Raw genomic sequence first — 25,764 nt, 5'->3', positions numbered from 1 at the left:
CAACCCCCTCCACTTCATCTTCCTCGTCTGCGCCTGCCTGGAAAATGATTAAACCTGGCAACCTTGTTGGGAACGTTAGACGGAGAAAGAGGGAACAAGTTAACAGAATATAAAGACGGAAAAGGCGAACAGAGAGAAGCAGATTAAAAAAAAAAAATTAAAAAAAAGGAATGGAGAGAAGTAGCAAAAGATGGAGGAGAGCGAGCTCCAGTTAGCTGGCAGCCAGCCCCTGAGCCCAAACCACAAGGGCCTAAAGTGGCTCATTGTGGTGGGACTGGCGTCTGTGTAGTGCTGGGCCCCTTTGCTTTCTCCCCTTCGGCCCCAGCCTGCTCCAATATGGCCTGGCCAAGCTTTGCAGCCCTGGAACCCACCAGGCAATACAACTCTGACCAAACAGAGAGAGAATGAAAACAGTCCTCTGCTCATCTGTCTGTCCGTCCATAAGTCCTACTTACTTCCCTTTGTTACAAATTGCTCTTGTTAGCCGCCCACTACTGTATATGCAACTGGAAGCACGTTTGACTTCCATTAGGTCTCGAGGATGGCTCTGTTTGTCTTTATTTCCAAGGATTTGAGGGGTTTTCGCGCGTGTTTGTCTAAGACCGCATGTCAGGCAGAGGTCTCGTGGTGTTTTCTCTTAAGGAAGTCTGCGTCGGGTCAAGTCTATGATGGGAAGTGACTTGAACAAAACTTGGTCGGAACCTTGGTATGAACTTTTGAAAATGAACAGAGTTCTGGCCCGACTGGCACTTTGGGGCCAAGCTTTCCACTTTATACCTGACTTCATTTATTTGGCTCAGTGTCTCCTGCATTTTTTTTATTTCTTCTAAACCAATGTCTAAAAGACTTAATTGTGCAATTCAGGCCAAAATCACAAATCAAAGCGATGTTTTGTTTTTGGGGGGATTATTTCCATATGAACGGGAGATTCTTTTCCTTCCTTTTCAATCTTAGTCATGTGCACGGTGACATTCAGCCCAAAAGAATGTATTGAGAGGGAAAGGAGCTGCCGGTGTGGAAGAGGAAACCAAACACATCAACAAGTCTTCATATTCTCTACCTGTCTCTGGACCTCGGCCAAGTTGTAGGGCAGGGCGCCTTCCTCCAGCGGAGCAATCTTCTCGATGTCCACTAAACCAACACGTCTGGTGCGGGGGAAAGAGACAGGAGAGAGTGAGAAGTTTCAAGTGTCTCTCAGAGGATTATAATATTTCATCCATGTAGCCCGTGACCTTTGCGAGCGCAGCCTGTCAGTCTGAAGTTTCTCAGAGTTTACAGACACTTTGTCGTCATTCCATGTGAAAACACTGTGGCGCTCACGGATCCAGAGCTGTGCTTGGCATGACTGAGTTTGACAACCAATTTATAGGAACTGACAACTCAATCCTTCATCCAAGTACAACAAAGATATTTAATCCCTGGGTGTCTTTCCATTGCACCTATTTTACAGTCCCAGAATTCCCAGGCTCAGGGAACTGGGAAAGCCAAATTTCCCCCCCCACCCCACCTCTTCTGAATATTGGGGCTATTATCTCTCACATCTCCAATCAAGGGGAGTGGAGAGGGCTATTAAAGTATCCCATTGCCCAGAAATAATAATCAGGTCGTGTCTCAGGCCGGGGTTAGAAATTATGAGAGTACTGGTCGGGCCGCGAGGCAGACGCAAAGGAAGTGGGGGAATGTGAGACATATACAGTTGTTTTGTGCCACGGATCATAGAGACTGGATTTTCTTTTTTTTTTTTTTTTGCCACAGATAAATGGGAGTTTGGATTGGGTTTGGATTGAAAGAAGATTCTCTGGCACCGGATACGTGTCTGATTCTTTTGATCCATTGCAGAGACGTTTAAGACAGTGCTCGTCTTTCTGAGGTATGGACCCTGGGGCTACACTTGAGCTTTGGGGGCAAGTTTGGAATAGTCTTACAGAACACCCCGACTGGCTGGGGAAATACAAGACGACTAAACTATCAACTCAGCTGTCAGATACTATTTCTCTGTAATGCTGCAACAAAAAAAACTGTATGAAATTCTGTCACTTGTTAAAAAAAAATAATTAAATGATCTGTTCCTCATAAATCAGTTGCTTGCATGTTTACCATCATTTCTCCATGCACTGTTGTGTTTACGGAGCTTGATGAGTTTCTATGTCTGTCTTACCCACGAGGCTCTGACAGATCAGCCAGCTGATAGAGGATGTCGACCTCCATCGGGGTCACCTGGCCAAACCTCTGAGCTGCAATAATGAACTCCTCTGTAAAGAAAGAGAGACTCCGAATCAGTTTCAATCACAAACCACAAACATTTTAAAACCTGATATAAACAACATAACTGTTGCTACGCAGAATTAAAACTTCTTAAAATCTTAAATATCAACATGTCTGGGTGCGTCCAGGTGACGCTGGCAGCAAACTAAGCTCTAAGTTCCAGCAATCAGGACGTGTTTCTTCTCAGTCTAGCTGAACTTGAGTGATCCTGAAGTATCCTTAGGCCACAAGGGATTCGTATGCACTCACCAGCCACTTTATTAGGTACACCTTACTATGTCAGAACCCCTTTTGTTTTCACTACTGCCTTAGTTTTTCAGGGCATACTGTCAACAAAATGTTGGAAACATTCCTCTGAGATTTTGGTCCATATTGACATGACAGCATCACACAGTTGCTGCAGATTTGTCGGCTGCACATTTATGATGTGAATCTCCCGTTCCACCACATCCCAAAGGTGGTTGTCTATCGGATTGAGATCTGGTGACTGTGGAGGCCATTGGAGGACAGTGAACTCACTGTCATGTTCAAGAAACCAGTTTGAGATGATATGAGCTTTGTGACATGGTGCATTATCCTGCTGGAAGTAGCCATCAGTAGATGGTACACTGTGGTCATAAAGGGATGGACATGGTCAGCAACAATACTCAGGTAGTATTTAAACCATGCTCAGTTTGTACTGAGGGGCCCAAAGTGTGCCAAGAAAATATCCCCCACACCCCCCTGTTGTCCAGTTTCAGTGAGCCTGTGTGAACTGTAGTCTCAGTTTCCTGTTCTTATCTGACAGGAGTGGCGCCCGGTGTGGTCTTCTGCTGCTGTAGCCCATCTTCTTCAAGGTTGGACGTGTTGTGTGTTCAGAAATGGTATTATGCATTCTCTGGTGCATCAAATAACCAGTGGTTATTTGAGTTACTGTTGCCTTTCCATCATCTCCAGCTCACTGGATATTTTCTCTTTTTCAGACCATTCTCTGTAAACCCTAGAGATGGTTTTGAGTTAAAATCCCAGTAGATCAGCAGTTTCTGAAATACTTAGACCAGTCCGTCTGGCACCAACAACCATACCACGTTCAAAGCCACATAAATCCCCTTTCTTCCCCAATCTAATGCTCGGTTGGAACTTCAGTAAGTTGTCCTGATCACCTCTACATGACTAAATGCACTGAATTGCAGCCATGTGATAGGCTGATTAGCTATTTGTGTTTACAAGCAATTGAACAGGTGTACCTAATGAAGTGGCAAGTGAGTGCACGTCCTCCAGTGTCCTTTGGCAACCTCCACATGAAGGTCCACAATGACTGACTCAAATGTTAAGGAGTTGCTTCTAATTTTCAGAGATTCATAGAAGAGAAAACGACAGGTAGATCGATGAAAGCCTCGCTTTAAGTTTCAGTTCCGTTTTCTTTTGTGTGCATTTATCTACATAGTTAAACACCACAGGGTGTCAACATTATATGAGATTGATGCAGTTATATTCTTGCAGCTGAATATTTTATTCCATTTTCAACTTATGCATGAAACACACCTCATGTTCCAGTATACCTTCAACAACAACTTGACATAACTCTCTCGACCCTTTTTTCTGACCTAAGACGTGAAAGTGTCAATGATCCTAATCGATGCCCTGAAGTGTGAAGAGGTAATGCATGATGGAACCAACACAATTACATAATTTCGCGAACCTAAATACAACTGAGATGTCTTCAAACTGAATCTCAACCCTTTGGCTGTGACTTAGATTTTCGTTGAAGAACATTATAAACAGAACAGGAGACAAGGGACAGAATGGGTGGATCCCAAAGCCCAGAGACAGGTGTAAAAAGACTGGAGGAGATTTCTTTACACAATGGCGAACATGTTGTGTGCCTCACAACTAGAACAGCATCTGCGCTGCCTCTCCTAAATCCGACAATGAGGTGGATGTGCAATTAGATGATGAACGCTGAGCCTTGTTAAAGCGCCGTTTTTTTTTTCTCTTTCTCTTGTCGCTGCAGAGGAACACCTACGCTGAGGAATAAGAATAAAATTATGACAGACTTTTTTTTTCCCCAATGTATGTCAATCAAGTAATAATTTCCCTCTGTGACTTGTTGTAACCTACATGTAAAAAGTGTCAAAGCATGTTGAAGAAAAAAAATAAAAAAAATATGGCCATGGAGAGTTATGGACTTCAAGAGTTCTTTGAGGCAGCTTTAGTCTTTCGTAACTCAAGACCCGGCCTATTGTTGGGTGAAAAATGAACAGGTTGACTGTAGGCTGGCTTACAGTGGAGGAGTCAGCATTGTTTGACCTGCTTTATTCAAAGAGCAGCAGGCTGGGGTTGTGACAAAGTCGTCCTACACTGGAGCCATTCACCCTGTCAGGGCTCAGCTTACCCCTGAGGCATGCTCTCTTTTTCTCTTTCGCACACACGCACACACACACACACACACACACACACAACTATGGGCACATACAGGTAATGCTCACAAGCATGTGAGACAGCATACTTACAGAGTAAACTCTCTCTCACACACACACTCAGACACAGACAGAGTTCTGTCTGCGGAGATCACAGATCACAAGGCTGATAACCTGTCTACCTGTAGAGCCACACAACTATGCACAAACACACCTGACTTGCCTCTATAAACCTGTTATATTTACCTGCCTCTTTCTAAAGTCATGTGACCTGGTCAGTTAAGCAGAGTTACTGCCCTGCAACCACGCAGTTACTTGATAGTCACGAAAGACATGGCTTCAAATATTCAAACTTATACAGGATTTAAAAAAAGAAAAGAAACAAGTGATATAAAAATCAGTTTGGAAACAGATGCTGACATTTCCATATTGACACTTAACTACGCACGGCATTTAAACAGATAAAGATTAGAAATAAAACTATTTCCACCGCCCATTTAAAATAACCAGAGTGCTGTTGTTAATGAGCTCAAACTAATGGAGGTCAGTTCAGTATTAATAATAACAGCATGGCACTGAAGAAAAACAGCCACAAAGTGCAATATAAATGTTTTCTGAAAACACGAACAGCACGACTGAATACGCACAAACATACACACGAAACGAGAAGGGGATATAAAAGGCAGTGACATCATAACTAGATTACAACTACAGCGTGGTAGCACATCTGTGATAACAGCGCTAACATCAACTTGTTTAGTAAGTTTTATTCATCGCGTTCACTATCAAGTCAAGGGTTCACTCCAAGTTGTCGAGGTTTAAAGGAAAAACGTCGCTAATCCAATAATAGTTGAGATGTTTGATTTAACTCATGATGATGTTAGAAGAAAAGTCAGTGGATCTCAGTCAAGCGATCAGCAGGTCTTATATTTATGGGGCCGTGAATCTTGGAGCAGCATGGCAATAAAGACGCCACATATATCAATGTAAATACTACAGCACGCACACAACTGGATTTGCCATGTGATACTGCTGACTCAATAAAAGGTGTATTCTGTGACGGCTTTCGCGCGTAGCCGCGCTCACAAACCCCCGCGTGCATGTGCGCGCGCCGAGCTCTGTGTAGGTGTTAAACTCTGCAACAGTGTCTCCGAGGCAGAACAGTGGCCTTGTCGCGCATAAGGAATCAATCAGGATTATTACGCATGCTTGGCTGTGTGAACGCATTTGAACGCTTTTGCGCGCGTACGAGAAAAAAGCGCGTTGCAAAACACACACACACACACACGCATACGTGTGGATGTGCGTGCACGGTGCATTTGTGGGCCAGCCAGTAGTACGTGGAACCGAGCGCTCGCAAGTCCCTGAGGAGGCCGTAATGACTCAGGGAGTGGAGAGTGGGTGGGTGGTGGCTGTGGAGGTCTGGCTGGCAGCGGGCCACCGCGGGCCGAGCCAAGCCCGGGCTCGGTGTACCCCTTGTGGGAACAAGCCTGTTGAGTGCGCGGACTCTTGGTCTGGGTTGGGTGAAGTCCACACCCCTGATAAGGCTTCAGATAGCATCACAAGGCTGCACCAGTGGCCCCGAGGACATGCGGAGAAAGGTCAGAACGCTTTCTTAAAGACTACCAGAGCTCGGAGTCGCAAAAAAATAAGAGATGGAGAAAGGGAGAGAGACGGAGAGAGCCATCTAGGCTCCTTGCCAAGTATTGAGGAAAGGAATGAGAGACAGCAAGTGGGGCAAGAAAGTGAGGGAGATAAGGATTTAAAGGAACTAACCATGGAAGACAGAGAAATGTAATAAGGAAGTAAATACGGACGGAATGAGACAAAGGCTGCTGTTTCGACAGATAAAGAAATAAAACCTTATCTTATTTAACTGCATCTTTTCAGTTTAAATAGTGGGGCTAAGACAAACTATTTAACAACAGCACTTTAGGTGGTTAAACGATCTAGACACACCACAAGCTCTAAAGCGCGGGGATCATTTTGACAATATTTGTTCAGATCTTTTTGAAGACCTGAAAGTCTTGATTAGTGCCAGGATGTGTAATAGACAAGACGAGCGCCATCAGGGACTGTGGGTTTGCAGTACGTGTGCTGGGTCGGATCCAGCGTGCCCATTTAAATGCCACCGGGAAGGAGGAAAACCAAGCAAAAACAAGTTTCCACCCTCCCCCTCTGTCAACACACGGAGACGCAAATACATTATTTGGAAAGCAGATTACTGCGCGTAAGTATCAGTTTGCACACGCGACCACATTCGGCGTGCGCTTAAATTTGTTTTGTGACTGCATCTGCTTTTCACTACCAGGGTCAATATAAGTTTGTGTAGTTTTTTTTAGTATTATCATTATTTATCCCTTTGGTACCTTTGGTGACTTCCACATCTCGACGGTGGCCAGCCAGGGTGCTGTAGATCTTCCTAATCAGCTCCATGTTGTTGAGCAGCGAGTTGAAGCCGTTGAAGTAGGAGAAGCTGACGTGATGGGACGCCCCTACAACCTAGACGAGGAAGGAGAGGGGCACTTAAACAGGACAAAACGAAAACTCACATAAACTTAAGCACATGCCACACAGCCACGCATCGAGACCTTATCGTTACGCGTGTGCGCAAGGAAGAAACAAACCGAAGGCATCACACGTCGAGGGGAAATCTTGACAAAGATCGGTGGCTAATCAGGAATGTTCCTCTCCACCATTTCTCCACAGGGAAAAGTAAACCCATTATAACCACCGCTTTTTTCCATCACACGATGCTCACTCTCGGAGTTTAATTAGGTTTCTTTATGAGGTGGAGGAAGTTGTAAAAGAACAGAAAATAGAAAAAAAAGGTAACGGATTAAAAATAGACGGTGGGCTCTCGAGGACATTCCTGAGTGGCCGCAAACTCTTCCCAGTGAACCACGCTCGCATCTTTATCAAGCGAGGCTCCCAGACTGTTAGAGGAGCCTTCTGTTTAGAAACATATATATACATAGGTATAGGTACAGATGCGTGTGTGCTCAAGTGTGTAACAAATTCTCATGCCTGTTTAGGTCCTAGTACTAAGATGTGCTTTAGGCTATGCTGTTTCTTTACAGCGCTGAGAGTTGAGCCAGTGGGGAATGTGGAGCTTCCTTTCACTAGATGGCACTGTTTGCTTTACAGACACGTTCAGAAAAGCCTGCTGGCTCACTGTGCTTGTGACAAGGGAGGGAAGCTCTGGCTTGGATGAATCTGCCCTGACAGAGAGGCACTTTTGTATCTGTTCATATCTGTGAGCCTATAGACACAGATCTTCCCACGATATCCAACACAGAGTCTTTGAGAGAACGGAAGGGGAGAACAATATTTTGGTGAAAACAGTGTGCCACTGATCATTTCCCATGTTTGGTGAGCAAAATAAAGCTTACCATCGCCCCTGTTTGTGTTCCGCCATAATGCCGCCTCTAATGTGTCTGCAGTGTTTATGAGGGCTCTGCAATGTGTGCGCCTGAGTGTGCGGGAGTTTACTGACAGCACACCAAGATGTCTGGTCGGTGAGGTAAACACAGCGGAGAAAATGACAGAGTCGACAAGGTGTTTATGAAACGGGGCAAGGCACGGACACAGACGCAAGGCGCACACGCGCGCAACAATAACACTGACGCGCGCAAAGAAAAGAGGAGACACAAAAAAAGACAAACATCTGGAGGTTCAAAACAAATAGAGCGCACGTGCACGGGAGTGCAAAAACGCACAAACACACGCAAAAACACGGGGGAGAGATGATGGACTTTAAAGCTCCAGTCCCCATCTATCTCTGTCTCTATCTCCCCATTCAGCTGGCCTGCTTGGCTTTGACACTGCCAGAGAGGTTAGACTTAATGACATGTTGGGAGAGAGACAGAGACACGGGGGAGGGAGGGGAGGGCGGGAGAGAGAGAGAGAAAGAGGGGCAGATGAGAGAGAAGGAGAAAAAAAAATGAAAGGAGAGGAAGAAGAGAGCGGACAGATGAGAGGTAACGGAAAAGGTAAAGAGGAAGGATGAGACAGACGGCTAGAGGGAAAGGGAAAGATGTTCAGTGGTGGGAGTGTGAGAAAAACAGGGAAGAAAGGAGACGTAGAAGAAAAGGATCTGAACTTTACCTCTTTTATGGGGAATACAGTGATGTTAGGCTGCTAGGCTCGCACCCAAAATGAGTGCGATGTTTATATAGTGGCAATAACGCTTGGTTTATGTTATGTGTGTTGTATCATCTCAAAGCGGACTATAAAAAATGTGAACATATCACGGCATAACTAGAACGTGAGTAATCCAGATACACGCGAAGACATTAAATGACCATAAAACTTCGTTTATCGCGCGGAGCCGCAACAACACCTGATGCACAGAACAAGTCGCGGAGCATCGTAGCTCCCGGCGTCGGCTCGCTATTTTTAACCGGCCCGACTTTGGCTCGGGCGGATGACAGTAAAACAAATAGATGAGAAAACCGCGGAGAACAAAACCAAACAAAAAACCCACCGCCACGAGGCATTCCTCTACGAAGGGTGTGAGCATGTGCGGCCGGATGGTAACCATGATGTCCCTGAAGTCCAGCGCTGAGATGGAGCCGCTGTGGGCTTGGTCCCTCTGGATGAAAGCCTGTCGCGCGTGCTCCAGCTGCATCTCCTGCGTGGAGGGGAGAGGAGGGGAGAGGAGAGGAGACAGCGGGAGAGCCTCCATGTTAGCTCGTATAGTGCGTTCAGATTATTGTGAACACATGTGGGTCCTACACCTATTTGAGTTGCTTTCATAAATTTAAAAAAAACAAAAAAAAAACACATAAACCCACACACATAAACACATATGCATTAAAAAACACAGCGTTTGCTTTGATGGGCCCCCACGGTGCCGTCTCCCCCTCTCGGTTACGGGGAGCCGGTGTTAAATCCAGGCCCCGACCACGTCTCCTCTCCCATCAGCGGCTTTGCCTACTGCGAGGCGTCGCTTGGGCTTTTCACACCCTTCCGAAATCCGCATTAAACCCACTTGAGGGAGAAGCGTACAAACACACACACACACACACACGGACATGCACACGCAGGCAAGACGGCTAATCACCCCGACTGCTCACTTTGTCTCTCTTCTGGCTCATGCACACAAAAAGGTCCAGGGGGACAACGGCAGGCTGCGGTGGGGACAGATCCCACAAGGCCTTTGAAATTAGCAGCCATTATCAGTACCTGCAACCACAAGTCTACAGAGGGAGGCTGTAAACAAACCGCTGCCATCGATGCTTCCTCCATCTTTCAGCGAGGAGCTCGGAAACAAAGCAAAGAGTACGGGAGGAGTCGGCCGTGATCAGAAACCCAGACCTTGACTCAGCTGCGGTGTTTAATGACCTTTAGGCAAGTAGAAAATCGCGATGGTGTCTGGCGTATTTTTATACATGCAGTTTCTGACACATTCCCAAAGCCCCGAATGACTCACCTTTAGGAAACATGAGCGCGATTCCAGCAAAACTGACCGCAATCACCGTTTACGGCTTCTAACACGTAAACATCTGTTGTTTACCTTTTGCTTCTGTGGCATTAATCTTCTGGTCAGTCACCTTGCACCATCGCAAACAATACCGAGCGGTTTTCTCATTTTTCTCTGATGTAAAAAAGAACAAGTTATGAACAAAGAAGCAGCATTTCAGCTGATAAAGAAAACAATTAGCAGCAGATCTACGAAGGTGTAAAGGAAACAAAGGAAACGTCCGATTGAAATATCAAGCAGATTTAGTGCAGACGGGATGAAATAGGTCAAATTGTGGAGTTAAAAACTAAACTGTGCGCAGGAACTTAAAGTAACTACAAGTTTTAGCACAATAAGTAAGTTAGCAATTACCAATTTGTCCAAGAAGAATGGACTTTCTTTTATTTCCCCCAAGCCACACATATTGGACAAAACGCACCACAGGAGGGGGACTTATTAAATCCGAAACATGTGTGGCGTTATTCAATTGATTGATTCATATGTTATTGTTGTTAAATGGGACTCTAAAAAAAAGTGTTATTGCCACAACACAAAACCCTATGAGACTATGACTTATTGTTGTGTTGAATTTGAGTGATATTTCACTGACAGCACAACTGATCGAACTCTAAATTCGAGGCGCCAAAGAGAAACGACTGGGGAAGAGTGACATTTACACAAAGCTGAGTGGAGACCGGAGGGGAGTAAGAATAGACATTACAACAAAAGAGCCAGATTTGCAAAAAAAAAAAAAAAAAAAAAAAAACGTAGCAAACGTAGCAGCCGTGTGTCTGTATCACCTATGAGCACAGCAGGGGCTCTGGCGAGCGCACAAGCGGGCGGAAAGCAAGGAAATGAAGAGAGATTGACACGCGTAAACACTTCCAAAGTAAATAAGGTGAGATATTTTGGTGTCAGCATCCCGAGTGTCGTGACTCACTTCTCCGGTCGGTTGTGAGTAGGTCAAAACACTTTGCTGCGAAATAAACTGGGAGGAGGGAAGGGAGGAGGGGAGCTGAATATCTAAAGTCAAAACAAAACAAAAAAAAAAACAAAAAAAAAGAGGAAAGTGAAGAAATGTTTTGTGAGAAGGAATATCTGGACGCAGGGGTGAAAATTTATCGGTGTGTTTGTGCCCATCTGTGAACGATAAACGCGAGAGCTCGATCCCGCTCCTCCGGACAAGCCGAAGCGCTGCAAAGCCACACGGCGACCGCACGGAGCAGCAAAACAACTGTGGTCCAGGGGATGGAGAAGTTTATAGTCTCAGCCTCCTAAAACCTTAACTTGTTGCAACTGTATGAGTGTTTCTGGGGCATGGTTTTTATTTGGGAGGGGAGAGAATGAGGCAGGAGACATAAAGCTGGCGGCTCCACGCAGCCAGAAAGAGACTGCGGAGGCATTCGCAGTCGCTTTAATTGTCCTTGGATGAGAAGAAAAACACATGACAAGCCACCTCTGTTTGTTTTCAATGGCTGGGATTCTCCTCTCTCCCATCTTCGACGCTCAAACAATGGATACGAGTGGAACTTTTTCCCTCTTCACCGGTTCCTGCTTCTCATCAGCACCGGGCGAAAGTTATTACAAGGAGAAGCATAAGCGCAACTGCCCATTTAAAATGTGTGCCAGTGATGTTAGGGGCTGCCCACTGATTCTTGGTAGAGTCAAACATATAATTGGGGCTTTTAAAAGCAATGCCAACAATTCACTTTTTGGAGTGCTTAGCAAATAAGTGGGACATGTGGTGTCCCCTCCATGTAATTCGAGCCCTTCACTCGCCAGAATTTTCTAATACGAGCTCCGACGTGCCACAATGTGCCACTTCTCTGGACTTCGGCGAAAACCACTGCCAGAGACAACAGCACGCTGACAGTGCGAGCCGAGCCTTGGCCGGGGTCCACGCGTGAGACGGGAAAAATGCATGTAATTGGTGAGAATCTCTGGCTTCCATCAAGACAGTAATTGGCCAGAGAGAGCCCTTGTGAGAAATATGCGACGCAAACGTTTTCCCCGATAATCCCATCTTGTGAGCATCTGGCAGCGGCGTGGTTACAATGGCAGAAAAAACACAATAAACACATGCATGTAAGGCAGGAAGTGGAGGAAATAAAGGATGGGAACGCGTTCAGGGGAGGCGCTGGGTGTGAGGGGATTATTAAAATAACAAAAAAAGAGAAAAAACGGTCACAAGGGTTGTTCTTCACAACTCGGAAAACTTTTTTTTTTGGCTATTTTAACTTCTTTAGGGTATTATGATATCTTGAGCATTAGTCTATTTAAAAACGTTCACTTTATCGGTCACTGGAGAAGCTGAAAACATTTCCGTTTACCTTAGCAGTGCAAAGTGATGCACGTCACAGGAACAATAACAAAAGATGAAATTGAAATATACGCAACCTGTATATAACTTTTCATTTTTATAATTCATCTATTTAGGACATTTTTGCAACTACTAGCAGACCAGATGAACACTTACCAATGCTTTGACATGAAATTCACTGTCGTCTGTCATTTAAAGCATTTGTCAAAACTACGTAGAATGATCAAATGCAGACAGCATAAGGAGGAAATGTGCATCTCACGGTTGAGCAATGAGTACGGCTGACTGCCGGCCTGCTGCTGCGAGGAGCTGGAAACCACTGAGTGACTGACTGCTCTCAATGCAAAGTACAGCATCTCCTGGCCACAACGCCACACAGCTGCAGTCCTGCACATACGGGCGGCGAAAAAACAAGCGTACACAAACACACAAACACAGTCCCGCAAGCATGCTACTTCTCGTACGCATACGGCAAAGCTGCTATAAATACGCAACCGCTCACATGTAGAGACATGGAACAGTGTCCCAGAATCCATACGCCGCTACCCACCGTGCGTGTGCCATCTGGTCCAAGTTAAGTGTAATATAAAAAGCTCATTCAGATACATGGTGAGTGTGGATGCAAAGTTGGCACAACTCAGGCCCCTTTCTCCCACCCGCTCCGCCGCCCTCCTCTCCCTGCTCAGGGCCCGATTCGAGTCTAGACATCATATTGGAAAATAGCTCACACGCCACAAACACACGAGGAATATTCCAGTTATACTATTTATGGAGGTAGAAATGCGCCTCTACCTGCTTCAGAATAGGTGGAGCGGAGTAATGCGAGATCGGCTAATGGAAAACAAATGCAGAAACCGTCCCAAATACATAACGTCAGTGTTTCATTATTGACTAATCTGGACAATATGTAGGGCCGTGTTTGAGAGGGATAGGAACAGCGCGTGTGTGTGTGTGTGTCTGATACAGCTCAGACAAATATCTTACAATACAGTTACATGATGACATGATTGTAGGAACAGCCTGTAAGCAAAATGTGAGGACAAGGTAAAGTGTACAGGTGTGCGAATCAGCTGACACAGATTTATTGACTACGACTGATATTCGCCCTGTGACGGCAAAAAAAAAAAAAAAAAAAAAATAGTTAGCGACACGGACCCACTAAAAGCAGAAATAAAGAATGCGATTTCATATCAGCCGAGCAGAGCAAGAGTGTCGCGTGGTAAACAGAGGGAGCGGGGCGATCAGCGTGAACCGTACCAGGAGAAACTGGGTGAACTCGCCGTAGCTGAGCTGCTTGTCCTTCTGGGCGCCAAAGTGCAGCTGAATGAACTCGCAGTCCCAGTTGAAGGGGATGTGCTGGAGGATGGTGGTCTGGCTGAAGACCTGCTTCACATCCTCTGTGGAGGAGACAGAAAAAAAGACAAAGACAAACAGCACCTTTAATGACAGCTCAACATTAATTCTGTAAACACAATTAGTATCAGAATTAGAAAATCGTTATTTGTCCCACAATGGGGAAGTTGCAGAAACCCAATATAGCCAATAAAGCAAATATTAAACCTTTAACTTAGTCTATTAGAACCGTATTTAGTCAGCAACGCACAGCACAGTTAAGGCCATGTGAGTATTTCACTTGAAATTATTGGATTCTTATAACTTATATGTGTTACTGTGCACACAGCATTTAGCTGTTGTAGATACAAATGTATTTTTTTCACATTTTTTACTATATATTGCAGTGCAGTTTAATCTACAGCGATTCATTATACTTTATAACCAGAATATACGAGACCTCTAACGTAACAGCCCTGCATTAAATCGTATCTTCAAATTACTGAGACAGCTATTGATTCATCTCATTCTAGAGGCTGTTGTTGGATCTACTGTTTGTATCGCGTTGTTCCGACGCATGTTCGTATTATTTTAATAACCACGTTTTAGTCGGCGGGCTGGGGCTAATAACACAACCACTTTAGAGCTTAATTCAATCCAGTCTAACAGCACTAGTCGAACTGTACTTTCTTACACCGTTTCAATACAAACTGAATGTTATAACAGTCTAATTAGTGCAGAACTGTACCTAATGTTTTGTCAAGTGAGTGTATATTGTGAAACCTTACATGCTACAACAGGTTTCTTCCACAGCAACACATCAAACACATGTGGGATTCCCTTTCAGATACAGCAGAGACCGGCTACGGCACGTGTGTAAATGTAGTTCTCTGTTTTCCACTATGACTTCCTGTGTTGACATGTGTAAAATACAGATTATTTAAACAAAAAATCAGCGAGCAATGAGGCCAAAGCAAAACACTCTCCCCTCAAATCCTTTACAGGTTTTACAGATTACAGCCCCTCTTTTAAGTCTAATGGCCGTACATTAACCACGTATGAGGCCTTCACCTCCATTAAAACCTCCCTCCTGTACGTTGGCGTTTTCAAAACAAACACTTAACCGGCACTTCTTCCTCCTTAAGTTTTTAGTTTGTTCTAATTAAGACCTAAAATCCGTTGCCACAAAGTCTTGTGAGCGAAAGCCTTAACAAATAGCATGTGTTTCCTGTCTTGTGGTTAACATTAGTAATTATTTGATTTTGGTCTAAAAAAAAAAAAAAAAAAGGAAAAAGAAAAAGAAAAAGTCTGCAATTGTTTCTGACAAAAATGTCAACGTCAATCTCCAGAGCACAATTCGGCTCTGATTGAGACTTAAGTTCCTCTAAATCAGTCTTGAATGACACATGGCAGAACTTGGTCTGTATTGAGAAGGAAAGCCTTTTCTTCTCACTTATGTTCCTCTGCCTGAACCCTCTAAGCCTCTACAGCCAGCGGAGTGGAGAGACACTGAACATGAGTCCTAAATTACAGCCTTACTAAAGAAACAAAAACAAACCAATAGAGCGACCTGTTTCTTATTACCAAACAGGCTGCGCTGAAGGAGTGGAGGAAGGAGGAAAGAAACTACCTTTTTTTTTTTTCTTCTTTTACAGACAGGGAGGGAAATAGAGAGAGAGAAAGGTGATATTTACTCGAGCTCAACGTTACCTTCTGAAGGAGGACAGCTTGTGTGTTGTATTAATTTTTTTATTTTTTTTTTTTTTTACACTTTAATAAGGCAATAAATATACAGCCTTTAATTCTTTAAAGTAGAAGCCGCTCCCGAGTGCCGCGTTTATATTATCAGCTTTTATAGACCTGTCAACACTCAGTCCTCTTTAAGTTCTTTCTTTTTTTTTTTTTTTTCGTCCTCCTGGCTGAGCCACATTTCATACATAATGTTACGTTGCAGTTTTTATGAACTCGACATTCCAACAAATTATACTTTTTTTTTTTTTTCTTAAATGCACTAAAGAAATCGAGAGCCGCCTGTGCTTAACGGGAGCAGCTCTGCTTATTATCAAATAAAAAATGGCTTTGCAGAAAAAGCGAAATGAAAAGGAATACAGTCAGACTAGGGGCATTAACTGCTCGGGAAAACAAACAGGGCTTTAATGCAACTTAAGCCGCAGCTATTAACGTGTTTAACAAGTAATAAAAAAAAAAAAGAGAGCTCTTAATTTCGGTGCCTCGGTGACGCTGTTCAATCAAGCGAATGGCAAGAAGTCAAAGAAGAGAGAGGGAGCAGGAGAACTCTGTAATGTATCAGAATAAAGCAACTTTGACAAGTCTATAATCTCCGTCACAAGTTATTTGCTTTCGGTGAAATGTTAGCCCGATTCAAGTGGCAGACACTGCCGTCACTGTTTGTGCATTGCATGATGTGTTTTCCACTTGTGCGCGAGCCTCATAACTCACAGGCATCGGGATATTCATTAACCTTTTGGAGACGCAGAAAAACAGCGGACCTTTTAATTGCCACCAAGACAACGTCACTCTAATTGATCCTTTTAAATATGAAAATTTACATATGTGCATATATAATCACCCGCAATGATCTTGCACCCTGTCGACAGCAACAATTAAAATGAAATTCACTTACTCTTCCCTGTTTGCGAGCGGGATGTGCGCGGCGCATTTCAAATCAAGCCTAATGTGCCGCCGCCTCGCACACCTACAGAAGGCTGGCATTAGACTTGTTTAAATCAATTAGGCAAATGTGAAATGAGCAGCGAGTACAAATGTCTTCCCTTTTTCACCTCGGAGCTTCCAGGCACCGGGGTAATGGTGCCAATCATGCACACACATGGCCGCCCACCCCCACCTCCATCTTCATCCGCCACCAACCCCTCTCCACCTCCGAGCCTAACCTCGTCTCTGCGGATAACTTACAGGGCCGGGTACAGTATTTTTGTTTGTGCCAGCAAAGTTAACGGAGCGGATGGGCCGAGGTCAGACCCCTGCATAAACAAAAAAAACAGGGATTTTATGAAAACTCACTTGGGGGCACGTTTAAGAGGAGCATTATCAGTGCTCTGCCTAAATAAGTCTTTGTTAAATGTCAATTGCAAAGAAACAGGTGCGGTGCTCAGTCGTGAACTCTCATTTGAGTTTACATAATAACATTAGCGTCGCAGATCATAAGACAATTGTCGCTTCTGTTCAGACCGTATCCCGTTAGTTTTTTGTAAGCTGGTATCACAACCGGCTGAACATTGGTGGACGTATTCTCCCAACTTTCCTTTTTTGACCCATTATTTTAAGAAAGTCGAAGGCAACACAACGGTTTCCTGGATATTTTATAAAGACAAGAAGACAAGAGGTTAAATGGAAAAGTACAAAGAGTAACTAAGGACATAGTTAATACCATAACAACAATATTTTAAAGTAGGAAAAGTGAAGAGTTTCTGATGTTTGTGCTTTTAAAGATAAATCCGCAGGTGAGACTTCATGGTATTGCAGGCTTCTTAAGTAGTTTTGGGTTATGCATCTAAACAACAGATCCTAATTTCGGAAACCTGTAAAAGTCCTTATCTCACATCTGAGAAACCCGGTTATGCTGGAGAGACTGGGACACTGCCACGTGCATTCACCTCTTCTTGGTTTCTGACATCTATTGATTACCTGCACAGGCTTCAGGTGAGTGACAAAATACAAATATCTCACTTTTGGATTAATAAAGGATCCAGGCCTTTTCCTGGCAATTAGGGAAATAATTACACTTTGCAGTTTAGATGGTGAAATGGCGTCAAAATACAGACCTGCAGGTTAATGGTACGGCAGAGCAAGACAGGTCATGGGGAAAAAGACATATTACTACAACATCATAAATAAAGACGGGACGCAGCAACCATTTATTGTTGATGTGGGGGAAGAATAAGCAGGTTTCTCTTTGTTCAATGTCGACACCACACCCCAGATTTGATCAAAACGGATCTGTCGGAGCACGCAACAGCACGCTAATGGTTCAGGGAGATGGAAAATCGTCTATACTATCGTTTAACCTAAACCTGCAAATCAGTGGCGGCTACTCACCAAAAGTGGTCACTCCGATTCCTGCTTTATCGAACAGCAGGAAGGCGACCATGAAGAGGGAGTCTGGGGCGCAAAGCACCGACTCGAACGCTACGAATTCCTGGAAGGAGATCAAGCTGGAGGAGAGGAGGACACGGAGAGGGGACAGGCGTTAGCGTCGCACACCATTAGATGACCGCCTGAGCCGATTCGCCGCCGCGATGCCCGCGTTTCTGCTTCCCTGTATAAATACTTCCTCACACACATGAGATCATTGAGTCTTTGATATTCAATTAGGCATGTAATACATAATAGAGACTTAAGCCTAAATTACACTAATGAAATGAAATATTAAATTTGAAAAAACAAGTTATTTTAACACGTCATTAAACTACAGACTCCATTGTAATTACTGTCACACAGTGGCAAACCAGCACACCCAGACAACCTATCAATCTGCGCTACACGTAATTCAAGCAGCCTTTTATCCGGTAGTCTGTTATTCCATATGTAATGTCATAAACTCATCGAGTGTGACAGCAAGAAAATAAAACATTTTAAAAAGCTCAGTGTGTGTTCCCGGTCTGAGCTGGCAGCTAGAGAGGGCCAACTTTACGCCACACACACACACACACACACACACACAAAGAAGATTAAATATGAAGTTTCACATCTGAGTGTGCCATTTTAAACAAGTATTGAAGCGCGGAGGGATTTGGGAGCCAGTTAAGGAAAATATATTTCAGCCCAGTTCAAATGTAATATTATATGAATTTAATATGTGAAAGTTGAGAGAAGCCAGGATGGGGAAAAATGTAAATGAACCTGATTTGTTCGCCGCAACTCTGACATGAAAAGTAAACAAGAAGGGTTAGTTTTCTCGTCGTACGGCTTCCTGTTTTTGTAAACGTTTCGCTGGACGCGTTCGCGTCTCCCGGTTTCCCCCCCCCGCAGTAACGCAAACGTCCGCGCGCGCCGTCGACGACGACGACAACAACAACAACGAAAGTAAACATAAACATCGGCATTGTGCGAACCCTCCGACAGCCCCCTCGGGAGGGTCCCGCTGCGGGGAACTGGACCACGCAGGCTGGCCTTTATTTAGGCCCGGGTTCACGGTTGCCATAAGTCCATTATGAATTTCACAAATGGATCTGATAATTACAGGAGGGGTCAGCGCTAATGAGCGGTCCCCGAGCATCCATCTATTAAACCTATTTCAATTTCCGAGGGGGAGTGTGGCGAGCAGGAGGGACGGGGATGGGGGGGGGGGCAGTGATTACATTTTCCTGGTTGCTGTAATTAATTATGTTAGTGATGAAATTTAGAGGTGTTTGTTTGGCCTTGGAGGGTTTCAGGTTTGTTGTGGGTGTTTGTGTGCATCCTTACATGTACTTTACACTGCAACACAATACAGAAGAGAAGAAACCGATGGAGACAAACAAATATATCTGTGCTTCGATTACTAGCTTTAAAGTCCATCGAGTCTACTCCTTTTAAACATTCGTGAAAACCTCAAATGTGTAAATCAAACGTCTCGGATTAACGCCCGCTTTCAACAAAACCTCAGAAATACACAAGCGTGCGATGGCGTCAATACGCCGCGAGAAAAGAGCCGTGCGCGTCGGAGAAAAAAAAAAAAAAAAAAAGGAGCCGCAGAGGAACAAAGAGGAAAAAATGAGAGGGAATAAAAGTGAGCGCACAGTTCTCCTCGGCGGCGAACCAAATCGGCTGTCATTGTTTCAAAGGCAGGACTAATTGTTTCATTAACTAAGCAGGTAGTTCTTAAGAGCAGGGCCCTGCTGATAGCAAGTAGGTGGAAGGGGACACAAAAGCACACCGCTGGGACCGTGGATCCACTGCTAAAAACAAAGCCGACGCTATCGCCCGCTCGCACCGCTGGAATATTATCAAACTCTCCAACAATGAGCATTCCTTTGTGACACGTGTGTAGCACGCTCTGAAATTATACCTCCAAGAGGTTAATAAAGGAGTTAAAGCAGGTACGGGCTGAAGTGCAAAGAGAGCTAGTGCTCCCAGAAAGAAGCAAAGGGGAAAATGGCTGATTTTTTTTTTTTTTTTCTTCCCTTTTTTAGTATTCACATCAGTTTTCATGCTCGCTGGTCATCCCGCCTGCGTTTTCCCAGACATGGAAAATCAGCATATTGCTGTAACTGAGACGGCTGCTGATCACGAAGGGATTGGACTACGGTTTAGTCCGGGGAGTCCAGACAAGATCCAGGGGGCATCTCCATGACATACACACACACGCGAGAGATGCATTCCTCGTACTCGCGAGCATTTACGCGCAACTCTGTAGCCGGGGATGAAGCTTATGATGGTTGATTAGCAGCGCCATGACGGCTGCAAAAATGATTACGAGAGGGGGGGAGGGGAGGGGGGGGGGCTTTCGTTTGTTTTGCTTTTTGTTTTTTTTTTTCTGAGCAGGCGCAACCCCAACAAGACGCTCAATAATCAAATCAACCGAGAGCATCTCCCAACCATCAACTGTTATGGCACGTGTCCAGGTCTGGCCTTTTCCCGCGTACGCAGCCCGGGATGAACTTCGCCGACGAGGCTAATGTGATACTACAACCACACGGCATCTCCTCTTTTTTTTTTTTTTTTTTTTTTTGCTCGCGTGCTCGCTCGACTGCGCGGGATTTGTTAAATCTTTAAACAGGAATCTACATATCCGTGGCACGCATCAAAACAACAGATGTGACACACACGACATAAACAGCGACTTCTACGGATGACAGCTGAATGACACTTTTGTTGCGACGCCAATGCAGTGCAATTTAAACCGACTTCCAATGCGTCTTTTTTCCGACATGAAATCTCCATATTCCATATGTTTTGCTTTGTTTTTGTCTCCGTCGCCCAGCGTTTACCGCCCCTCAGCGGGCGTCTAAACGCACTCCTCTCAACCAAAAACCAGGCTCGGAGACGTTGTTTACCAGTAACATAAATGCACGGTGTTGGTTTGGGGCCCGGCTGATAGAAAGACAGCTCTCCTTCGCTGATAGTGGCGGGGGAGAGGGGCCTCGAGGGGATTCAATAATCCCCTGTCCCTGGCATCTTGTTACTGACAGCCTTCCACCCACCTAAAGCGTACTTGCACGCAGACATTCAGACACACCCCAAAAAAAAAAAAAAAACAAAAAACACACACACACAGGTGAGCGTGAGCTGCCAGTATCTGTTCTGTTTCTAGGAGTGGACACCCACCAGCCCATGTCCAGAATGCCCACAGCAGCTGGCAGACTGCTATTTTCCCAGCACGCTCCCTTAACAAAGTTTTTTTCCTTTTTTTTTTTTCCCCAAGCCTCCGAGAGTCTACGGGGGAAGTGGATTTCTTTTTTTTTCTTTTTTTTTTTCACACTTGAACGGATGCCTCTATCAAAATATCAGAGGGAAGAAGAAGAAGGAATGGAGAGGCTGAAAAGGCAGGGAGACGAGGAAAAAAGAAAAAGAAGCGGAGGCAGCTCTGAGTGCATTATGGTATGGCGAGTGTGAAGAAAGTTGCGATCGGAGAGGAGCGATGTAAAGGAAGTCAAAAAAGAGAGGACGTAAACACGGTGGCTGAGAGAAGAAAATCTTTAAACCATCTTCTGTGTGTCAGAGCTCTGGAAATTGAGGCCTCTCCACCTTCCCGAGCCTCCGTCTCTCTTGATCCATCCACCTATCCGTCTCTCTGTCTCACTAGGAGCAGGCGAGAATAAGAGGGAGAAAAGTGATTTCCACATAACAGATTGTTAGGACTGTCACTATATCCCCTGATTTACACAGTCGCAGAGGGGGAGGCAGACAAATGCATTTTCACTGTTTACATCGCCCCCCCACGCGCGCACACACACACACACGTATCACATACGAGCTGTAACACACTAACACACACTGGCATCTGAGTAAAATTTTGCTCACACAGATAGACTCCGGCGCGAAAGTAAGCGAGCCCGCTGCCTGCCATCCGACCCCCTGCTAAATCTATTACCCCAGACTCATCTCGCTGAAATGGAGTCCCTACCTGGCAAAAGCAAGCAGCAGGCGCACTAGCCTCAAACGCACTGCCTTCATATACCACCCAAAACGCACGGCCCGCGTGGCGTATTTGCATGAGAACGGGGCGAGCCGGGGTGAAAACGCGCCCGCTAAAGTGGTTTGTTTTGTCTTGGCTCCTCGTTCTTTTCACGAGGCTTTCGTAAGGCTGAGCGCTGGCGAAAAAAAAAACAAAAAAAAAAACAACGCGTTTGTATTTGCTGCTTCAACGTGACACGTCTCCACTTTCCATTTGTTTTGTGTTTGTGAGACACAGGTCTGCAAAAATAATCATCCCGGACTCTCTTTCTCTCGGCAAATCACGTCTCTTATCTAAGTTCAGGGGGAAAACAAACCGGTATAGGCGTCATCAGCAGGCGGTTACGGTGTCAACTGTGAAAAAAATAAAAAATAAATAAAAAAATAAAAGAATCATATCTAAACCAAGGTCTAAACATTATTTGGGAGAAAAGACATAAAATAAACGACTCTTTTTTTTTTTTTTTTAACCCTGTTTTGCCCTGTATCATTTCCATTCCCCTCCACAAAACCAAAATGAGGTTTAGATACAAAGCCTGGGCCATGGTTTCCCTAATAGATTTACCCTGATGCCACGGCCACCATTTATTCTGCACCAAAGCCGCACAAAGCAACGGAGTGCTCCTGAATAGCATGGGCAATTACAGTGCGTGTGCGTTTGTGTGTGTGTGTGTGTGTGTGCGCGCACGCGCTTCGCTTTCTCTCTTTTTCCAATTCCAAAAACCCCCACTACTCCATCTCGCCGTCCTCTGCGCATGCAGCCACACACACACACACACACACACACACACACACACACACACACACACTCAACACACACCTTAAAGCAGATGTAATAGCATGAAACTACGCAGCCATGTGCACTTTGCTCTTTGTAGAAGCCCAGGTGGTTACCATGGCAATGTGTGTTTTTTTTTAATCTTTTTTGACTTACCCTAACGTTTTATTACCCGTCATTATGTATCATTAAATACATACATATTAATGTAAAAAAACAGGGGCGATGGGGATGGATAGGGGGAGGAGTAAGTGTGAAATTGGGGGAGTATCTACAAAGAAGGAAACACCTGAAAGGGGCCTTGGGTGGTTTGATGTCTCTTTGCGATGTCATTCATGTATGACCATCTCTCCTCCGTGCATTTCTACACCAAAGGATTGACTCACAGGTTTGTTTGTAAAATGCATAATAACACTGGGACGGTAGTCGTACGAGATCAAACAGACACGCTAATAGCTTTAATAAGAGTCTGTCATGAGCACACTACTTAGCAGCTAATAATATTAATAAGGACGAAAAACGTGTGGCTGGAAGAAGGAGAAATCGGATTTTCATTCTCAGAACGGCGACTTCTACCAGGGATATTTTCGGACCGTAATGATGATGATCTTCATGACGCACTCTCTCGTTGCACCTCTGTTTTCATAATTTTAAGAAAAAAACGGATTGCCACATTTTCTCCGTAATTATCAAATTATGCGTGACACATAGGTGCACTCACAACAGAGAGCTATCTAAGGCCTAGAATACAAACGGGGCAGACGTAGGAGAAATATCAGAATATTCAAAATGAAAAAGTGACACCGACCCATCTTTCTTCTGGTCAACCACTCCGGCCAGCAGCTTCGTGGCCTCGTCTGACAGCCGGATGTCGGTGTAGGCGTGGAGGAAACGGTCGACGAAGTCCTGCGGTGACATGAACTGCTCGCCATTCTTGTTGACGCTGGCGTACTGTAAAGGGGAAAAGAAAGAAAGACACGAACTCAAGGATGCACGCTGAGCTTTACCATTTGAGGAAGAAAAAAGAAAAAACATAATGACGAGGGAAAAAGCTTCCTCGATAGGAGACAAACAAAAAAACAGAAAACAAAATATATAAGTCACTTCCCACCTTTTCAAAAATGACTTTCAGGTCGGCGGGGTCGGCCCTCCTCGGCAAAACTGCCTGCAAGACAGTAAGTGAATATTTTGTGAATACAATTGCTGCGCCGCACTTGTATTATCATCCTGGTTGTGCAACATTGTACAGACGTCTTTTTTTGGCCCATGACCCGTGAGCAAATCTTTACATGCTTGCAAAGTCTTCTCGCAAGTTGGAGAGACACCCTGGGAGTTTTATCCCTCTGAGACTGTTGTTTATGGAGGCAGTCAGTGGACATCAAGCAAAAGTCGATATCTGCGATTAGATATTCTACATTTATGGGACTGTATTATCTAAGAAAAGGTATCACGGTTCAAGGTTTTTATTTGTCACATACAAAATGTACACTGGACAGTAGCGGTGAATTAAAATGTGCAAGAGCAGGTAATTTAAAGTTAAATATGGTTAAAAACTATCGATAGTATGGAGAGCAACTATAATAACAACTATAAAAATGCCATGGAATTAAAATCAAGACAAAACATCTGACTATAAGGTGCAATATTATGTCCAGACAAGACATAGGCATATTTACATTAGAAGTTAAATAAGTGTATGTATAAATGTGGTGCTTATATAAAGGTGGATCTATCTTATACATAATAAATAATAAAGAAAAAATATAATAATAAAGTTCTATCTATCTATCTATCTATCTATCTATCTATCTATCTATCTATCTATCTATCTATCTGCTATATCTGCAAGGGCTGAGAGAATAATATGCCATCAGAGGACATTCTGTCCCTGTGAAGTGATCACACCTGTTTCCAGTAAATGAAGAAGTCTGTTGTTTATGGGGAAATAAACTTGTGCCTGCCTTACATTTATAAAATGTTGTCTCAAACCTTATTTGTATTGCAAAAGTAGGAAAGTATGTCTCTGCTACACGCGCCTTCCTTATGCGTGAACCATCTGATGATCTACACTTGCCAGTTCATTAGGTACAAACAAATTCATTCTGATGTAACCTGCGCTAAATCCCCTTCATGACTGCTATCACGTTCAGCTCACGTTGAAATTGGTCATGAAAGGTGGCAACTCAGCTGTATGATCAATGAGGAACAGGCGATGCTGTTAAACTGGAATAAATGAAACACTAAAGACTAAATTGACTAACATGTGCAATGCGATCCGATACTACAGCCTGAAAACAGAGTTGACTACCACATTTAGTGCGATAAACATTAGAATGCATTAGTTTTTACTAATGTTCCTAATGAACAGGGAGGTGAATGAAATTGAGAATTAATTTGACCCTTCTTTTGTCATGTAGCAATAAACATGGTGCCTGAATGTAAAAGGGATCTTGTACATCCTTGTCGGTTTTAATAATGAGACCCTAATACAACATCTCCTTGACTGTCAGAACTTGTGGCATCCACAGGTACCTCATGACAGGACATAGCATGGTGCTAACCAAGGTTACAGGTGACTGCAGCCTTCTTCTTAGCACTAACTGAACTGGAAACTGGGCTTGGAACAAGGAAAAAGGAGTGTGAGGGTGGATAAAACAAAAACATGAAACCACCCTCACTGAATTTAGCATCCTTGCTGAAACAGGAGCTAAGTCAGTTTAACAGCATTAGCATGTAGAAGAGGGAACATTAACTAGCCAAGCGGCTAGAGTAAAGCCTCAATGTCATTATGGTCGGTGTTAAACTCCAGCACATCCTCTTAACGGGCCAGCGGGCGGCTAGAGACCCCGGCGGGGACACGTCCTGACCACGGTCCTGACAGGAGGAGAGCAAGACACAACCGAGACCGACCACACGTCCCCCGAGGGCTGCTTTTCAGACAGGTGTCGTGGGGGAAAAACTCATCATCTGCTTACCTTTGCTGCCATGCTCAGCAAGCTCACCGTCAGAGAGAGCCGTTCACTTCCTCCCGCGTGACCACGTCTCCATGGAGATCACGCGCCGCGCTCGC

The 25,764-nt window shown here is 44.4% G+C and overlaps 1 protein-coding gene across 2 annotated transcripts in view; it reads right to left on the bottom strand.

Annotated features, from left to right (window-relative positions):
- Positions 1 to 25,764, bottom strand: part of LOC125020072 (calcium-binding mitochondrial carrier protein Aralar2) — a 44,826-nt gene extending 19,062 nt beyond the window's left edge. For both annotated transcript variants that reach the window (XM_047605324.1, XM_047605325.1), the window contains exons 1-9: positions 25,670 to 25,764; positions 23,806 to 23,859; positions 23,503 to 23,645; positions 17,858 to 17,973; positions 13,706 to 13,845; positions 9,151 to 9,297; positions 7,034 to 7,166; positions 2,159 to 2,252; positions 1,061 to 1,145 (exon numbers count right to left, since the gene is read on the bottom strand). In XM_047605324.1, coding sequence (XP_047461280.1) covers positions 1,061 to 1,145; positions 2,159 to 2,252; positions 7,034 to 7,166; positions 9,151 to 9,297; positions 13,706 to 13,845; positions 17,858 to 17,973; positions 23,503 to 23,645; positions 23,806 to 23,859; positions 25,670 to 25,681 — 924 coding nt within the window. In that variant the 5' untranslated portion in view covers positions 25,682 to 25,764. The remainder of the gene's footprint in view (positions 1 to 1,060; positions 1,146 to 2,158; positions 2,253 to 7,033; positions 7,167 to 9,150; positions 9,298 to 13,705; positions 13,846 to 17,857; positions 17,974 to 23,502; positions 23,646 to 23,805; positions 23,860 to 25,669) is intronic.

Source organism: Mugil cephalus, chromosome 14 (assembly GCF_022458985.1).
Source record: "Mugil cephalus isolate CIBA_MC_2020 chromosome 14, CIBA_Mcephalus_1.1, whole genome shotgun sequence".
In the NCBI taxonomy this organism is placed as follows: domain Eukaryota; kingdom Metazoa; phylum Chordata; class Actinopteri; order Mugiliformes; family Mugilidae; genus Mugil; species Mugil cephalus.
The sequence above is the reverse complement of the archived record's forward strand: the minus strand, read 5'-3'. Positions and strand labels throughout refer to the sequence as shown.